Source organism: Agelaius tricolor, unplaced genomic scaffold (assembly GCF_023055355.1).
Source record: "Agelaius tricolor isolate 1412-34295 unplaced genomic scaffold, bAgeTri1.0.p SCAF_6, whole genome shotgun sequence".
Lineage (NCBI taxonomy): Eukaryota > Metazoa > Chordata > Aves > Passeriformes > Icteridae > Agelaius > Agelaius tricolor.
In genome coordinates, this window is record NW_027269266.1 from 44388191 (window position 1) to 44407245 (window position 19055).

General features: G+C 40.7%; 1 protein-coding gene across 1 annotated transcript; it reads right to left on the reverse strand.

The window, feature by feature from the left end:
• Positions 1-4483: 4483 nt before the first annotated feature.
• RP9 (RP9 pre-mRNA splicing factor) lies at positions 4484-11410 on the reverse strand. Its single transcript, XM_071429623.1, has 6 exons — positions 11159-11410; positions 9520-9550; positions 8627-8756; positions 8210-8301; positions 6709-6770; positions 4484-5622 (listed from the first exon to the last, which is right to left on the reverse strand). The coding sequence occupies exons 1-6, from the start codon at positions 11359-11361 to the stop codon at positions 5403-5405; spliced, it is 738 nt and encodes a 245-aa protein (XP_071285724.1). The 5' UTR covers positions 11362-11410; the 3' UTR covers positions 4484-5402.
• Positions 11411-19055: the final 7645 nt, after the last annotated feature.

Sequence of the window (19055 nt, forward strand, 5' to 3'; positions counted from 1 at the left end):
GATCTGAAAGGTAAACCAGAAGATTTTAGTGGTGTGCCCTGTTTTCTGACTTCCTACTGATGACTTCTATGATTTACAGGTGATACTATCCCTGGAAGTCTCTTTACAGAACTAAGATGATAAAATTAGGTCTGTGCTGAGCTGACTTAGGAATAATGGTAACAGACTGATCTAGATGAGGTGGATAGCTCAAAAATATGTATTTCTTTTTCTCCATGCCTAGGAAGGCTATTATTACTGTGTGAGAAGAAGAAATATGATATTGCTAATCTTGAATGATTTGCAAATAAAATGATAGCATCAGTGAAGAAAATGGGGAAACAACAACAAAAAAAACAACAAAACAAACATCTGGTTTTCCTTAAAAAAGGGTGGGGTGAATGGACAGACAGAACTTGTCTTTTGCCTCCTCTCCCATCTTCTTATTCTGTCTGGGCCCTAGAGTAAGCTACATGGATAAAAGTAGCATTTCCTGTGACTGTTTGGGTTTTGTGCCTACCTATTACTAGTCTGACCTGTAACTGAAGTTATGCTGTTTTTCCCTCTTAGTGAGGAGTACTGATATTTCCCTACCCAACCGATCCTATCTCTCTATTACTTCTAATACCACCTGGTTAATTGTTAAAGCTCTGCTATAACTACAGCCTTTACCACAAGATGTTAGAGGAAAGAAGTCATTGTGATGACAAGTTTAATTCCTTTTTACTTCAAGCAATGAAAGAAAATAAATGCATTAAAAATTCTTATTTGGCTTCTGTGCTGCATGAAATCTCTGCACCAGAGCATCAAAGAATCAAATGAGGAATTCAAGCATGGAGCTTTTTAATACCCGTTTCTGCTGATAGCCTTAGCTGTATCGTTTGCTGCTTATCTTATAAAGGAATATTCATGACCTCACAATCAGATGGCATTCTTACTTTTGGGAATGGGTAATACTTGACAGGTACTCCAAATGATCATGTTGGTCATCCTTTTACAGATTTTGCACTACTTGGTGTGATTTCCACTCAGATGCAAGAAGTAATTTAGGGCCTGGTAATGCTCCTGAGAGGACTTGAGGGAGTAGCAGTAGGAGAGTTTACACAGCTCTTTGTCTGAAAACAAATGCTATTTTAAACTGGTTATAGCTTGTACTATACCTGTGCTATGCCCAATACTTAAAGCAGTATGCATAAATGTGTTCAAGAATAATTATTTGATAAGGTTATGTGCAATGTAGTTTACTCTAACAGTACTAGTCCTGTGACCTGAAAACTAAATCTTCTACTTGGCTTTTTTTCCATTCAGCAGTATGGACAATTTGTGGATTGCATCTTAACTGGCTCACAGCTGAAACTAATGTTCCAGAGAGTCAAAAGGCCATGCTTCACAAAGGCAGTGAAGTACAAACTGCATTTGAAAGGCTGGGAGCTCAAGCCTAGGCTCTTGTTTATTCAGCCAGGTAACCAAGGCACAGTGCTATTTAGTTCTGCAGATGCACATACGTGTCAGCTTTTGTTCCCACTGCAGCCAGACTGACTGCCCAGTGACTCACTGCAGAGCTGGCAGTGCTGTGAATTTCTAACTGTCGCAGTACTGCATTGCCTTGGAAGTTTCACATGCTTCCTGCAGCATCTCCTGAAAGGCAGCTGAAGAATCTATTTGCTGCTTGGCACACCAGCAACAAACCTTAGAGGCCTCTGGGATTGCCATACTGGGAGCATTGTTTGGATAGACTTACTGTTTGTGGCTCAGGTTTTCTAAATCATTATTTGTAGCTAACTGAAACCTCTTGCAAAGTGGGTGTGGTGTAATTACTGATGTGGAGCTCTGGGTTCTGTTGGCTTGCCAGGTATTAATTCTGTATTTTAATTTTCAGTTTGGTAGCACCTGGATGGCATAAAAATTTTTTCCCCTTTTACAATGTCTGGTGTTCTGCCTTATACTGGAAAATATTAACCACAGGTCTTTCTATTAAAATCAAACAAAGGCAGAACAGAGCTAATGGGGAAAAAAAAAAAACAAACAAAAAAAACCCACCAAAACCAAACCCCAAAAGTCTATAACACTCATGGCATGCTAAGTGAAGGCATACCAAGGAAAAAAAAATTTATTCCTTTTTTAGAGTACTAGCTTCCCCTGACTGGCTGTCTCACTCAAAAAGACTATAAACCCCACCTAATTGAATGGCCAAAGAATTAAGGAAAGTATCAGTATTTTACCTGAAATATCTTTCTTACGAAAATGATGCAGAGTATTAAGATCAAATACCTGGGGAGCTGTATTGCCTTTGAGGGTTGTTCTAGCTGCATTTAACACTTTAGTTTCATGGGACTATATAATTATGTTACTACTACCACTTGGGCTTCAACAGAACATTCAAATGGAAATAAATGTCTATAAAGAAGGCAAGAAAAAAGTGGTTTTTGAAAAAAACCCTTAAATTATTATGATTTAAAAAGTAAGGCTAGTCAGTTTTTCAAGACTGTAACTTTCTATCCCGATTTCTGCATTTACTTCAACATAGAACTGCTTTTCATTAATCTAAAGGGGTGTTGGTATTTATCTCTAGTCTACATATTTTTAAAAGACTTATCTTAAATGACAGCTTTGGCACTGTTCAAAATGCCAAACGATGACATGAATCATGTTTCTCAGCACTCTAGCCCTGGCTGTTAAAAGAGCTCCTATAAATCTTAGTCTATTGGAACTGTTAAATTTTGAAATGCTACTTTTATGACTTGCAGTAAAGACCTACATGGGATATGACAGGGGTTTATAAAACTGGAAATGATATAGGGAGAACAAACAGGAATCAGTTACTCACATACCCACCAGTGTAAGATTAAAGGTGTGTGAAATTAAACTAGTACAAAGCAGTGGGAAAGCCAATTGCTACAGAGTAATAAATAGTGAAGATGAATTGATTGCTAAGGAAAATGGCAAAGTTTATAACTAGTGCGTGGATATAAAAGAAAATCTATCCAAGGCCACTAAACACTAAAATCTAACCCATGATTCTAAGTACCTGCAGCATAGGTACTCTCAGCAGTAGAGGGTGAGAGAGCATTTCAGTGAAGTAACAGAAGTAACAGCAGAGTTTGCACTGCTCTGCTGCGGGGGTGTGTTCTATAAACCCTGACTGGAAAGATGCTATGCCTTTAGTCAGGCATAGAAAAATTATTTGGCATCTCAAACATTTAAATTAGATTTGATACAAGTTAGAAATGGTCTCCTAATGTATTTTTCTTAATTGTTAAAATAATAAACCCTGACTGATACAAAGAGAGAGTTCCATTAACAAGGAAGGGGATTGCAAAGGAAAAACTGAATTTCTTTATATTAAACCGAGCTTCAGAACAATCTTAAATGACAAAAGCTGAAGCAACTGAAGAGATCTTAAGTTAGCCTTGCTCTAGACAAGCCTGAGTAAGTTTTCTTGGAATGAATCAGGTCAATATCAAGCTTCCACCATCTGTTCAATAATCTATAAATGCATTAATCTCAGCCCTAAGTGTGGCAATACAAGAATTCTAGAATGGTTTGGGTTGGGAGGGGCTGTAAAGATCATCCAGTTTCAACCCCCTGCCATATACAGGGCCACCTCCCACTAGACCAGGTTGCCCTGAGCCCTGTCCAACCTGGCCAAGAGAATCAGTCCATTATAGATCTCCCTATGCTATTTCAGCTGTTAAATCTTTTTCTGGTGAAAGAACAAGGCCCTTAGAATTTGATAATGCTGCTGATATAGGGAACTACCATGAGTCACCAGTAAACCCCATCACAGGGAGATTTGCTAAATACAAGACAAAATACAACTCTACCTTCAAGGTCTGGGAATATGATACAGAAACTTCTTGTAAGCAGGCCTTGCTTATCTTGTTTTTCCTCAGAACATATTGTGAATGACTGGTAAGGAATGGGGGGTTATTTTTACTAAACCACTCTAAGAAATGTAGGAGGGAGAAAAAACATTTTAATTTATACTTTCCCTTGTCCTCTCTTCCAAAGCTTTGAAGAAAATAAAACAATCTTAGCTGCCTTGTGGTCTATGACTCCTTGATTGCACTGTTAATGTTCACTCTACTGTATTAGAGCTGTATCATGTGGGGGTTTTTTTCAATCTTAGCATACCCACAGAGACTAAATTCCATAGAAGTTCTTTCAAAGCAAATCCAGTTTTCTCTTTCCTTTTGCACAGTACCAATATCCATCATCTAGTTCCTCAATTCACAGCTCTGTACTAATGTACCTTGAGGCTTCAAAGAGAGTTGGTTACTGTAATGCTGTTTATAGCTATCTCCATCTTCCTGGTTGAGTCTGCAGGATTATTTAAAAGCGTGCTCAGTATGTGAGGTCTCCTAAGTACACAAAATGTTCTCTTCTTCCTACTTACAAATTCTTTACTATTATTGTGGTTTCATGCATATAGTTGAAAACCATTTTGAGAGCTTACACATTTATATTCTTGTGGGATGATTCAAAAAAATGTTACCTCATCAAATCCAGTAAACAAAAAAAGTGGGAATTTATTACCCCCAAGCCTTTTAAAAAAGAAACCTCCCTCAACTCGTATCAAAACAACTGATACTGCAGAATATGCAGTATATTAATCTTTTAAATTTCTTATGTGGAACCCTCCTTTTAAAATAACTAAAGCTACTACCTCTTTTCAGTTAAGTCGAACATTTAACATCATTACACTTGGCTCCCACTTCTGTGGTTTAGACACTGTAGATGTTTCACTTCAGGTGTTTCAGAACTGTTGTATTAATGATGGTGATGTTGAGATTTTGTTACACACACACAAAAAAAAAATCAAGTCTTGATGATGCTGCAATTTTGTCATGAATAAATCCCCTTGATTACCTTTTTTCCCCTGCAGCAGAACTCTTTTATTTCCCTAGCTGCCAATTTTAGGATAAGTACACAGAAGTTCAGCACGTATGCGCAGAAGAAAATACAGTACAACCTGCTCATTACAAGCACTGGAAGGGAACTCTCAGTGCTCTGCATGGTGCAAACTGCAGTCCTGGTACAATGAGGCTTTGTATATGATAAAACAACTTCATGGAGTAAAGACACTTCAACAGACAGTCTGCTAATGCTACAGGTTTGTCAGTGATCCCTTGGTGGTCGCTGCTTTCTGCTGCTGGTCACAGGCAGCAACGCAGAGGCCCCATCTGACCAAGCTGGATGAGTCTCAGCATGGGATTTACAGCACAAAGATATGGTTCAATGCAGCTTTCTTCTTTCTGGCTGCAGAGGGGGAGAAGAGGATGCCAGTGTAGGATGCTGTATGCATACACATGTATGTTTCAAGTTTAATAAAGCCCTTTCTGGTGTTTTCCTCCTCATTCTTTGGATCTTTCCTCACAGTTCACAAGTAGAGAGGTCAATGAGCATGCAGCAGGCGACTGCTGTCAGTCAGATTCTGACTTGTCATTAGATTTGGATGATTTATGCTTCCTCTTTTTCTTCTTCTTCTTTTCTTTCTTTTTCTTTTCCTTTTTTCTCTTTTTCTTCTTGTGTTTATGTTCTGAAGAAGTGGAGCTGCTGCCATCTTCATCATCGTCATCACTGTCATCACTGCTATCAGATTCTGAGGTAGAGTCCTCCAGGAGCTGCTTCAGTTGCTGTATCCTGAGTTTAAAATACGTGAATGAGAATCCTTTCTAGCTTGTCTTTCCCCCCTAGCTTTCATCCTTCCTTCCTGGCTTGAGGAATGGTTGAGCTGCATGCAAAGGGCAGGGGAACGCTTCCTCTTTCGCTTAATTACGCTCTCATTACAGATAATATCATGGACTGATAAAAGCAACTCCTTTGAGACAAGCAGATGTTCTGCTTTCAGGGACTTTCCATCCCATTGGATAGGAAAGGCAGACTAGCTTATTAGCTTATTTATGTGTGCAAAAAAATAAGGCAACAGCTAACACCAGCCCACCTGGTGGTAAGAAGTTCTATGCTTATCCCTACAGAGGCATATTGGGATTAGGATATTATGACATTCATTGTCCTGCTGATACAGAGAGGATGTCAGTGAAGCTGACAGAGCAGGCTCTACTCTGGATGCAGAAGTATTTTTGAAAGGCACTGTTCTTTTGACTTCTCAAGGACTAGGGACAAAGTATCTGCTTATTTTATTCTTGTCTTCTTTATCCTCTTCAAGGATTCCTCTCCAAGAGTGCTGCTCTATGGGCTACCTATGGTTTGTTCAGTTATCTCACTGAAGCAGTTCAAGCAAGAAAGCAGCAAAAACTGCCACTTTATGCACTAAATAACGACCTCACAAAAGTAGCATTATCAGTTGCCTAGAACTAGCTTTCTAAACCCCCACTTCATTTCTACTGAAAACATTCTGACAAACCACATTTTAGAAAACACCTCAGTGAAGTCAGTGAAAGAAAAAAAATAAATCCAACTCTTTTTTCAGGCCTAAACCAAAACCACACCTAAGTACCTGAATATCATGGCATAAATGCTTACAGCTGCTCTTTAAACTTTGTTTTGGGGAGAATACAAAAGCTGAAGAATTGAAGTGATTGGAAGTACAAAAGAGTGATTATTTAGAAAGTAGAAATGCATTAGTCTATCAACATAAAGAAACTGCCATTAAAAAAACCTTCTGAACTAAAAATAAGCTCCTATAAAAAGGTCACCTATACATTAGCGCCACATTACCAAAATAAAAACTAAATTGAAAATGCTGTTTACTACAGATACACTCACCTCTTTTCTTTTTCATGACGCTTATTTTCCCTTATTATATCATACATTGGATCTTCATGTGCCTTTAAAATGGAAAACAGGAAATGCAATGTTATCACCAATGGTTTTATCTCCTAAAAAAATAAACCAAAGCAACCAAATGCAAGAGGCTTCTATCAAAAGACGGAATATGCTTAGCAAGCTCTTAATTCACTGTCAGCACTGCTCACCTGAACTTTTCCTGTATTTGCTTTAGGGAAAGGTTTTCTAGCTACATCTCCAAAGAAGGGGACCTTCCTTAGGTATGCATGTCCCTACCTCTCCAATCACAGCCAACTATGAGAATCCCATACAGAATCTGTGGGAATAGCTAGACTTACATAGAATACTCAAGTTCAAAATAATGATCTGTACCCTTACAGTACATTTTAAAAATCTGGATATAAACAAACAGGAATACAGGAGTAAGGAATATAAGATATGGATAGTGAAGCTGAAGTTGTTCCATCATGCTATGCACTAAAATTACTGGTTCTAAAATCAAATTAAGTGTGCATTGCAGCAAAAGATAGCTGTGAAGGAAGACAGCAAATAAACTTTGCAGACATTTAAGGTGGGTTTATGCCATGCAAGAATGCAGAAAAAAAGGTGGGGTAGTCATTTCTGTTGGAAGATTAAGCAAACAAGTCCAACAGAGAGGAGAGATGGCCGCTGCTGACCAGAGGTGGGAACTGAAATTTCAGGAGCAAATGAAAGATGTTGGGAATGCACCATGAAGGGCCTTGGACATACAACAACAGTTTGATGCAACAAAGAAGCCTGAGGGAAAATGAAGACTAGAGGCAGTCTGGTCATTGGAAAGAGCTAATAATACTCTTTGCAGTTGCATACAATTAGTAACAATCCAGAACTTGGACAGACTAAGCCAAGATTACATTTTTCAAGGACAGAAATGAGGACATAAGACATGATGTGATGACAGCTTGAAATATAGGTCAATGATGCAGAGCAACAGAAATTGTTAAAGAGATCACACAGGAAGAATCTGCAGAACTGAGATGTGGCTTCATGCAGCAAGAGATCAGACTTGTAGACAATGATAACAGGTCTGGATAACAGACCTAGACAACAGCATTCATGATGTGGTTGTTCACAGTGAGAGCAGAAGGCTTGAAGCAGCTGTAATGTGGGCAGCTCAAGCGCGACTAAACATTTTTTGTTATGTTGACATTTTAATCACAAAAGAAAAATAATGGTTGAAACAGGTTCTTGAAGATTTCCAATTTATACGTAAAAATTATTAATTTTCCTCTTGAAGAGTAGATTTTCTGCAAAGTAGTCAAACATCCAACCACACCTGTAGCTTTTTCTGTATTAGGAGATTTTTGGCATCTATGTTATACTAGAGACAGAGAAAAAGTCCTTAATAAAGCATCATCTAACAGGCTTATCTTCAGTTGCAAGATTATGCATTATCAGTACTAAAAAATACAAGCAGTAATACTACAATATTGGTACTCACTACTCTAAATTGTTCCAACTTCTGATTGCCTTTAATAAAGAATGGGCATTCCTTATCTCCTGTTCTGTGTCCATAACGTTTACATCTCCAACCTTAAAAAAAAAAAAAAAGGCAGCAGTGAATTGCACCTCTGAGACAGATCAGAAGAAGAAGAAGCATAAAAAAGCCAAAACCACATTTCTACAAAATATTTTCAATCTGTTGGAAGAAACAGAGAAATACAACCACTATGTTGATAAATGTAATGTCCATAAAATACTAGGTTATTACAGCCTTCAAGCTACTGTATGCTTTTCTATCAATATGATGTGAATCTACCTGGACTTCATCATCTGTCCACCAGACATTCTGCCCTCCCACAGTGTAAATGGATGGTATATGATGGTCTAATGACATCTGGAATATTTTCAGCCTTACACTGCATAACTTTGACTTCTTTTCCCAAAGGCATCCAAAGCCCTTTGGTTGGGGCATGTGCCAGGAATTCTCGTGCACTTTCATTGCCTGGTACATCAGGTATGCAGTCTTCTGGTTTTGTTTCATTCTCCTATGAAGAAAAAGCAGAAAGATAAGGACAATAAAATAACTTCCTTTTTTTAACTTTGCTAGAATTAATACTTCAAGTGTACAGACCTTCACTTTATAGGAAACATATTTCCCCCATTATCTTTTTTCCTAGTAACACACAAAAGATTGAAAATATTTGACCCTTTCTTTTTTTCTCACCCTTGAATTTTGCAGCCAGAACTTTGCTGTACAGGAATTTCAATCCTTCTCATCCATTTATTTGAATAAATAATAGAAATGAAAACTTAACACAAAGCAGAGACTTTGTTATCCTCTTCCTGCTAGAAAGACATAACAATTACGAGGAAGCCTTTACAACACAGAGCAGTTATTTTTTAGTTTAAAAACACTACTTCATGGCTTAGGTATATAAATTTGGCAAAAGTAATGATCATGATGAAAGAATTATACTGGCCTAAGAAAATAGAGAAGAATCCTGAAAAGATGTCATTCAAACCAAAAATCTGCTTTCCATAAATGGCTCCCCTCTATCCACACTATTAAATACTGAATGAAGTATGCTAAGAGATGATGATGAAAGACCTGGTCTCCTTCTATCTGATCCTGGGCATTCCACTCTGGATCACCAAGACAAAGTGGTCAGCTTGTAATGATTCTCTGAGTTTTTCCTGGGAAGCACTTCTTGATGTAATTTATATAGGTATCACAGACACTTAAACACCTAAAGAACACGTTTTGTGAAAATCCCTCATAATCCTAGAAAATGACTGCTTTTTACCAACCTTAATTAGCCCAGGGGGAGGTTTCTCATAGCTGAAAAGCAATACAGATATTGTTACTCTGCAGCTTAGCACAGACAAATAAATTGAAAAAATACATTTTTTCAGTGGTATTGAGTTAAAGCCTTCAGCTCATATTTTTCCTAAAATTTTACCCTATAACTTATTACTAAGAACTAGAGCAGAGCATGGATACAGCAAGCTGAGAGACAGCATTTATCATATTAGTACACGTCTAACATCCTTCAGATTCATATTCTTGTGAGAGCGCAACTACTTCCTGGGGATATGTGGGACATTTGATCTAGCTTCAATACCATACATGCATAATTCTCTTTTTTTGCTGCACCCCTCCCCAAGGTCTCCAAACTTCTTTACTCCAGCACTGCTGAATCACAGACATAGCCAGCTGAAACTGTCAAGTCAGACAGTTCCTTACATCTAGCTTTGCCAGCCAAACCTAATACATAAAAATTTCATCATCTTCTCTGCATTAAACCTAAAGACAGAGCCCTACTGAGCAAAGTACCATATTTTCTGCAGCATTTCTTTGGAGTCAACAGTAGATAAAACATTTGCTAAAATCCAAGTAGCAAACAGGTACTACATAGAGCACACAGCAACTGAGATAATGCATGTGCTAAGGAGTTAAATGCCAAGGCATTTTACAAATGGTCCTGGAGGTAAAGAATACACATTAATTAGAAAGATGCATGTCTGTATAACTGAATTTGTACTGGGTATTTTCCCCCCTCAAATCCCATCTGTATTTAAACAGATACACTATTTTCTGTAATCTGCTGCCTTAGTGTAGAGTGGTCTTAGAAGAGAACTGAGATTTTTTTGGGGGTTGTTTTCCAATTAAACAAGAAGAACAGCGCTGTGCAAGCCCAGAGTCCCAAAATCTTCTGCTTTATGGCAGACTCTTTTCAACAGGACTCTCCAGACATTATCCACATATTAACTCAGCAGGACACGAAATGTTTATACTGGCTGTGCATAATTTTAGGCCATAAGTTTGATGGCATAGGCAATATTTCATTGGTTTAGCTGTGCACACACAGACACCCCTACATACCTATAGGATTGCTAGGCACAATCATACTAATACAATCAGAACAGCAGGGTGGTTAAAGTGTGTTCATCCCATCTTTATAACAATAACTTTGGAGTGCTTTTTGGCGCATTTAATAACAAACTGATTTTCAGTTGCACGTGGAAAAGAAAAAAAACAAAATCATGTTCTTGTATACCTTCTGACCTTTTTATTCCGTTAAAACAATAATTCCTTTTCGGTGAAATAACATAAACCTTTACAGCACCTTTTTATCCCGATTTCTTTTTTTTTTTTAGTCCATTCTAGTGGAACAACCTCTGCTCCTATGCTGCATCTGTCAGACTTGGAGGAACCCGGGAGAGCCTGTGCCCCAACAAGCCCTTCATAAATCACCAAGCAACTCTGCAAGTGGTCCCGAACCCCTTCTGCCGGCTCACCCCTAAGGGGACAGGGGAGAAATAATCACCACCCCCCCCAAAAAATCCCACACCCTGCACTGGAAATGAGCCCCAAATGCCGGCGGGGTGCGCTCAGGGCAGGGTTGGGGCGGGAGCCGCGGGCAGCCTCCCCTCCTCCGCTCCTTACAAAGACTCCAAGTGCTGGATCTTCTGCAGCTGCTGCGCCTCCTGCCTCTTCCGCTTCCTCTCATGCCGGTCCTGGGTCCTGCCGCCGCTCGCCGCGGGCTCCGCATGGCTCCTGGCCCGCGCCTGGCTGCCCCTCGCCGCCGCCTCCTCCTCCGCTCCCTCCTCCTCGTCCTGCCCCTGCCCCCTGGGCGCCCGCTGGGCCATGGGCGCGGCGGCCACAGCCGCGGCGGACGGCGGGGCCCCGGCGACGCCCCCTGCCCGCCCTCTGCATCCCGGTTTCCGGCCGAGCGCCGACTTCCTCCGGCGCCGGCAGCCCCGGCTTCCCGCCCCTCACGGAGCCGGACGGGCGCGGGCCTCCCTCGCCGCAGTGGCCTCAGGCAACCCCGGCAGCTTACCGGGGGTTCGGAGTAACGTGCGGAGTGTTGTGCCTTCCAAACACCGATATATTAAAAAAAGCAACAACAACAAAAACAAAAACAAAACAAAAAAAAAAAAAAAACAAACAAACAAAAAAAAAACCCCAAAAATACCAAAACCAAAACCAACCAACCAACCAAAAACCGCGACCCACCCAACGTCTCAATTATTCCTGCCGTGCAGGAGGGCTGCACTCCGGTCCGGTGAGACCCCACCTGCAGTGCTGCATCCAGCTCTGGGGTCCCCAGATATAAAACTGCTGCAACAAGTTCAGAGGAGGCCACCAAGCTGATGAGAGGGATGGAGCACCTTTCCTGTGAGGAAAGGCTTGGAGAATTGGGACTGTTCACCCTGTAGGAGGCTCTGGGATGACCTAACTGTGGCCTTCAGAACATGAAGGGAGCTACAAGAACGCTGGAGAGGAACTTTACACAAGGGTGTGTAGTGACAGGACAAAGGCAAGTGGATTAAAACTGAAACAGAGGAAGTTTAGATTAGCTAATGGGAAGAAATTCTTCACTGTGAGGGTAGTGAGACATTTGCACAGGTTGGCCAGAGAAATTGTGTCTGCCCCATCCCTGGCAGTCTTCAAGGCCGGGTTTGTGTGACTCAGAGCAATGTTGCCTAGTGGAAGGTGTCTCTGCCCCTGTAAGGAGGTTGGAACCAGGTGATCTTTAAGGTCCCTTCCAACTCAAAGCCTTCTGTGATTCTTCACCAGGACTGACAGGTGTATGGATATGCATGGAAGAACATTGGCATGAGCTGGCTATGACGTGTCAAGGAGCAGGTGTCTCCAGGGTGGAGGGAAGGCTGAGGGGGTTGCTTCGCTCTCCAAGGATGCCACTGAGGGGCCTCTGAGGTTGGGGAAGGGGACTGGGCATGCAAGGAGGGCCCCATCATGGTGCTCACTGGGCATTCTTTACTGTGAGGGTGGCGAGGTACTGGAACAGGTTGCCCAGGGAAATTGTGGATGCCCCATTCTTAGTAGTGCCCAAAGCCAGGCTGGATGGAGCACTGAGCAACCTGGTGTAGTGAAAGGTGTCACTGCCTGTGGCAAGGGAGCTGGAACTAGATGGTCTTAAAGGCCCTGTCCAGCCCAAACCATTCTATGGTTCTATGATTCTATGCTTGCCAGTGCCCAAAATACGTGTGGCTGCAGGGTGGAGAAGATCAGCATGCAAGCCAAAACCCAGAGCTGAGTTTGGTTTTTCTTTCTTTTGTTTGTTTTTTAGGGGGTAGGTTGCTGTTTTGGAAGGTACATGTTTGTTACGGGGCACAGTTCTAACGCCAGAAAGTCTCTAAACAGAGACTTTATTTTGGAAGCAAACCCAGACAGGTCTGGCTTGGGCCATGCTGCTGTGGTGGGACCTAGCTGACAAGCAAAGGGCAACCTGCTCTTCAGTGTATGAGCACCACTGGAGAGGCCAATCTACTCCCAGCCTTGCAGTTTCCTGCCTCGGCTGTGGTCTCTCTATTGGAGGATGATCAGCAGAGGTAGATAGGTATTGGGAAGGCAAAGTTTAATTTTCTACTTTTGTTTCATGCTGAAATTCAAGGGCACATGAGATTTTGGGAATTGCTTAAGAGCTGAGTGAAAGGCAAAAAATATATATCTTAGAAGTTCAGGAATTAAAGGTGTTTTTAACTGTGATCATTGTGGTGCTTCAAAAGTGCACATCAAAGGCAAAGGATGGTAATTGCTGTTACAGCACCCTGTGATTCTGAAGTGCAGTAAGACAAGCATGGTCCTGAGAATGCCTATCTTTTATAATGCAAAAAGCAATCTTACACATCATCTGACAATGTAATATTGTTAATCAAGCACTACTTTAATATTACTTTAGCTTTTACTTGGTAAAACCTTATCTGGGATGAACCTTCACGTGTCATTTTTCTCACTTGCTTTCAGTTAAGTGGCTGCCATTGTAACTTCAGATCCCAGGAAACTACTTTTGTCCAATTAATTGCCACAGTCCTTTTCAAGGCAAAAAGTGCTTATTTTAATGTTTAAACAAAATAACCTAGCTTTTGCAAGACATGACACTAATATTCACTATTGATGAAGATTTTTATTTCATGTGCCACATTTTGTAGGTTTACTGGCCCTGGAAAGAATGCAGTGGCCATTCTTTCCCAGAACAACACTCAGCAGCAAAGCAACATAACCTTGCAGATAGACTTATCAAAAAAAACCAACTCCTGCTCTACATAAACTAACTCCAACCTATCCATCCGGCTGAGATGTCATAAGATGGTGCATAAGTTTTGAGTAAACCATTTTCATTCACCCCATGGGTTTGTAGATGGCTTGTGTATTTTCCTTAGCAGTGTGCTTTTGGCAGTAGACTTTCCTTGGGCCTAAACTCAGAACAGGCTGAATTGCTGGCATGTCTTGAAAAGGCAGATCACAGCAGCTGACTCGAGGTGCAAAACTCTATTATAGACCTCTTGTCTAAAGGCTTAGAGGCAGAATCAGTATATTTGCTAATCTGAGTTAAATATCTGTGTATGAGGCAAATGCAAGGTGATGTGGTTTAATATAATCCACTGTGAAACAGGTTAAGGAGATGACTTGATGCTTGCTGGAGGCTAAGAGATTTGCTGCTGTGACACTCCTAGCATGTGGGAACATGTCAAATTGCAATCACTCCCTTACATGGCCACGTATCTTCAAGCAACAAGTGAGGTAGGAGAAATATTTTTAGGTGTTGCAATTACATTTTAAATGTCTGAAAGAACTTAGGTGAGACACATTATCAAAATTTCACTCTGTTTAGAGAAATGGCAATAGTTACTAACTATTACCAATAGTTAGGAACGAGCGGGACTGATGCCTACTAAATAGAGACTTTATCTTGGAAGCAAACTGAAGTGATATAATAGAGTTTTTTTGGCCCCCCTTTCAGGCTGATGTTGTTATTTTCAAGTGCCTTTTTACTTCACTTTTTCAAACCCACAGAGTAGTCAGACTCTGAAACAGTTTTCCAGCGTGATAGGACAGTGACAGAAAACCTATTATGATTCCAAGATGCAGTGTTTCCCAGTTCAGGAATGGTATTCTGTGGCAGAGGTGTGTGCAACAGCAAAGAAGACAGGAGTTCTCTAGAAACCCTGCCAGTCTTGCTTTCATACACTTTTGACTGTCCTCACTTGGCTGAAGTAAGAAGACTTCTGCCAGTTTGGAGAAGGTAAGGGCCTGGCTAACATGGCCTCAGGTTCAATGACTTCAGCCTTGACAGAATAATCTGGCACAAATTCAGGAATGAAATGCATGGTCTCAACAGAAGTGAGGGGTTCCAATGGAGGCAGACAAACAGATCATAATATATAGAACCCCCTTCTTACTGTTAAATCAATGGGATCTTGGCTGTGTTCCTTGTGTCCCAGTGGCTTGGACAGCCAGGCTGTAATTTCTGATCAGATCAGGACTTTTGCATGTCATCTTTACTGCAGTAACTTAATGGGGAGCACAGGAGTTAAAATCCAATAGATACATAAACCTGCCCAGACACAGAGGTTTAAATGTCTTCTTCAGTTTGGTACAAATAATTTTCAGTGCATTTTCTCATCTGTCTTGGAAATTAACTTTATCACTTTATTACCTGTCTTAGAAGTACCAAGGTCAGGCTTTTTTTAGTGAGAGGAGATTATTTAAAACTGTAGGTAGCTCCAAAATTTCTTTTTTTCCTCCTTTGCTGAGAAGAAACCCTGGATTCCTGTGTTGCACACTTACCCAAGAAGGCAATTGCTTTCATATCAGTCCTTAGGAGAGATCCAAACAAAATGAATTGTGAAAAGGAGGGAATAGGAAAAAAAAAGTTACTTTTATTTCTGTTTATTCTGAAACAAAGGCATGAAGTATCTATAAATTGCTTAAATCCATTCTATTTAAAGGGTTTATATTAACTGAGGGTCTGGTTCCTGGTACTTAGAAGGGTATTTATTTGAAGTTGTGGAGTGGCTTTATTTTCCTTTATATGAATCCAGTGCTTCAGACATTTCAAGAAGTTAATTTTTTGGGGAAATTTTGTCTTACAACTGGTGTCATGGCACTGTAATTCCAGCTTGATCCAAACATCTAAGCAGAACCATTAATTGCTGTTGCAATGTGAAGTATCTGAAAAGCTGTCATTTTTCATGGCATCCACTACAACTTTATATATAATGTTTCAGCTACAAGCGATAATTCTCGGATCAAATGAATTTACATCTATGTCATCCCATGGGCATCAGTATTCCTGTGAGAGTGTAGCCCTGGCAGAATGTCAGCCAGTCTGCTTTTCTCCATTTTTGGCTGGCTAGAGCTTTGGGCCAGGATCTGTTTCTGATTATGTGTCAGATATTACGCATGAGAGAGGAATCCAGAACCTGTGTTAGGCTTCATGGGAAGTTAAGCACCTCCTAATGGGAACCAGAAAAAGCAGATCTGAGCAGGCTGAGCAGAGCACAGTCCAAATCCAGCATGGCCAGCCCATGGCTGCCTGGAGCTAGATGGAGACATTCAGAACAGAGTGAGTCTAAGCTCTGCACCACTTCTGACCACAGGGAAGGCTGCCTCAGAACAGCAGTGGCCCTTAACCACCTGGGAACCTCAGCTATTAGGAGAGGTGCTGGCATTCTTTCTTACAGAGAAAAGTTTTGTCTGAAGTGGAAATGCTAGCAGTTTCTTTTGATACTAGTTTAGCAATTAGAAAATTTGGTTCCCTCCTTGGTCTGGGTATTCAGTGATGGGAGGTTCTGTGTCACTGGGATAAAATACCCTGTAAGCATCAGGCTAACAGCTGCATCGGGGGGGCCATGCACCTTTTATATTGCACTCTTTGGAAGCAGTAGAGAAAAGCATTTGAGATTCATGGGGCCAGAAAGACAAATGTGTTTGAATTTGGCTGTGAGTACACTAAGAGGAGTGCCCATCCAACAGTGGACACTGCACTTCTTTCTGTGAGACACAAAATCAATACTCTAAGCAGGGTCCAGAGCCCTGTTCTTCCCTGTTTAGCACCATCGCACCAGCTGACAATGTTGTGCTCCTCCTAGTTCCTGCTTTTCAGATTAATCTCATATTTACAGTGATACTGTCCAGCAGTGAAGTGTTCTACACACCTGAACCTTTACTGTGGTGTTTGCTGCCATATGTCATCACATAACAGGAATGAGTGAGTGGTATGACCCAGTTATTGAGAGATGCCTCACCAGAATGTACTCACCAGCCTTACCTCCGTTAGGCTTGAAATTAGCACCTTCCTGTTGCAAATTCTTCTCTTCTGTGCATATTTTGAGTTCCTGATGTGGTGGTTTATCTTGTAGCAAGTTCCTTCTGAGGCCTTGATAGTGTTTGAGACAGGCAGTTGTGATCTTTATGCCTTTTACATGTCTGAAAGAACACAATGGCCACAGCTGTATTTTGTACAGTGCTGATGCTGTTGGCATTTGATATTATCTGTACATGTCCACAGGGATAAGCCTTTTAGGAAAATTGGGCAGAAGAACATCAAACCTCCATCAGAGCTGGATTCAAACCAAGCACAGGTGTGAACTAAGCATTGAATTGTTTCTATAAAGACTACATTACTATGTAGTTTATTTAAAAATGTGCACTTGCAGGGAAGTTTTATAGCTAAGCAATGAAGCATCTCTGGAAATTTGTTGAACAAAGTGATTTGAACTGCAGTTTTAGTTTGAAGTCCCTTGAACAGCTACATCCCATTTCATGCATTCAAATATTTTTATTGGATCTATCCCAAAGTCTGATAAGCTGGAACCTAAAAGAGGAATATTTGTCTTTCTTTTTGTAAATTCTGTCCTCCAAAGCTTTGGTAGGTGATTGCATCAATGAACTCCATCCTTCTGTGGAGATGGAGTTCATTGTTCTTATTCATCACTTGGAGTTTGTCAGCTGCTCCATCAGAAATGTAATGCATATCATCTCTTCAAGCCACCACTCAGTGAAAATAATCTTTCTTTAATCTCTTTTCATTATTTTAATTCACTTACATTTTTAAAGGCATGGAATCATTGAATAAATTTTTTCATCAGTTTTTGCCTTCCCCCCCCCCCCCCCCCATCTTTATAAATAAATACAAATAATGTAGTATTGTATGTAGTCCCAGACATTTTTCTTTGTGCCATTTGCAAGTTTTGTTCAGGAAGATAAGAATTGTTGTATTTGATGAGTGTATATTTGTGTGGTACACTCTTGATATAGCATTGTGCCTCTGTGTATATGCTGACACTGAATCATGGAATAATTAAGGTTGGAAAGACCACCAAGAATATTGAGTCCAACCTTAGACTGATCATGGCCTTTTCAGCCAGACCAGAGGACTAAGTGCCATGTCCAGTCATTTCCTGTACATCTCCTGGGATGGTGACTCCACCACCTGTCTGAGCAGCCTGTTCCAATGCCTGACCTCCCTTCCAGTGAAGCAATTCTCCCTGATGTCCACGTGGAAACTCCCCTGGCACAGCTTGAGGCTGTGTCCTCTCATACCATCACTTACTGCCTTGGAGAAGAGACCAATCCCCACCTTGCTACAACCTTCTTTCAGGTACTTGTAGAGAGCAACATGTTGTCTCTTCTGCTAATGGAGAGCCCCAAGTACATCATAAGAGAGGCAAAGTTTTATTTACCTTCAAGGGAACCTTACCTGAGTAAGGACTGATCCCATTTGGGAGCTGCGTGAGCAATAGGAGCACTCAGGCAGTAATGGCACTTTATATAACAGTAGAGAAGAGAGATTTTGGCTGACAACCCTTGGACAGTCTCCCAATGTCTTACAAAGCATACCATCCTTTGTGGGATCACAAGGATGTGTGCCCAAGCTTAGTGGCCAGGACTTTGGTTTCACAAGAAACAGCCAAATGCAATGAAATCCATAATTCTTTATTTATCTGTTCTTTTACAGATGAAAGTTTGAGTCAGGATTGCTGTAATTTGAACCCCATATTAGGGGGATGATAATTATTCCAGATTGAGTGTTTCTCTTGTATTGAATATAAATACACACCTATAAATATATATAAATATATATATATATATACTGCTTCTTAACCCCTAATGGTTACAGTCTTACTGTCATCAAAGTTGGCAGGAGTTTTGCTACTGACTAAGTAAGAATCAAGGCTAGCTTCTTTGCCTGGTAGCCAGTTGGTTTTTGGTTTTTTCACAGCTGCAGGAAATTCCTCCTTCTGAGCTTTGGCTATATCCTCAAATCAGTGATTGGTTTACAAGAGCTTTTTCCTTGCAAAAGCAGATTCCTTTCCTGAATTTTGTCTCTGTAATATGGTGACTGATAAAACAGTTCCCGTTTAAACGATGCCCAGTGTATCAAGTGAAATAGGCATCTTCAGTGCCAGCATCTGTCCTTGGTATGTTCCCTCTGAGCTGCCAACTTTCCAGTGGAACCTAAAAAGGCTCCAGTGTTTACTAATGGGTCAAAAAAACTGCAGAAATAAAGTGATGAAAGTAAAATCTAAAAAGT

Coding starts and splice junctions, on each gene's coding strand:
- RP9 (XM_071429623.1), bottom strand. CDS start 11,361: ATGGCCCAGCGGGCGCCCAGGGGGCAGGGGCAGGACGAGGAGGAGGGA. Junction 8,757..9,519: donor CTCCCCCTGGGCTAATTAAG/GTTGGTAAAAAG, acceptor TTTTCTTCATAG/GAGAATGAAACAAAACCAGA. Junction 8,302..8,626: donor AGAAGTCAAAGTTATGCAGT/GTAAGGCTGAAA, acceptor TTTTTTTTTAAG/GTTGGAGATGTAAACGTTAT.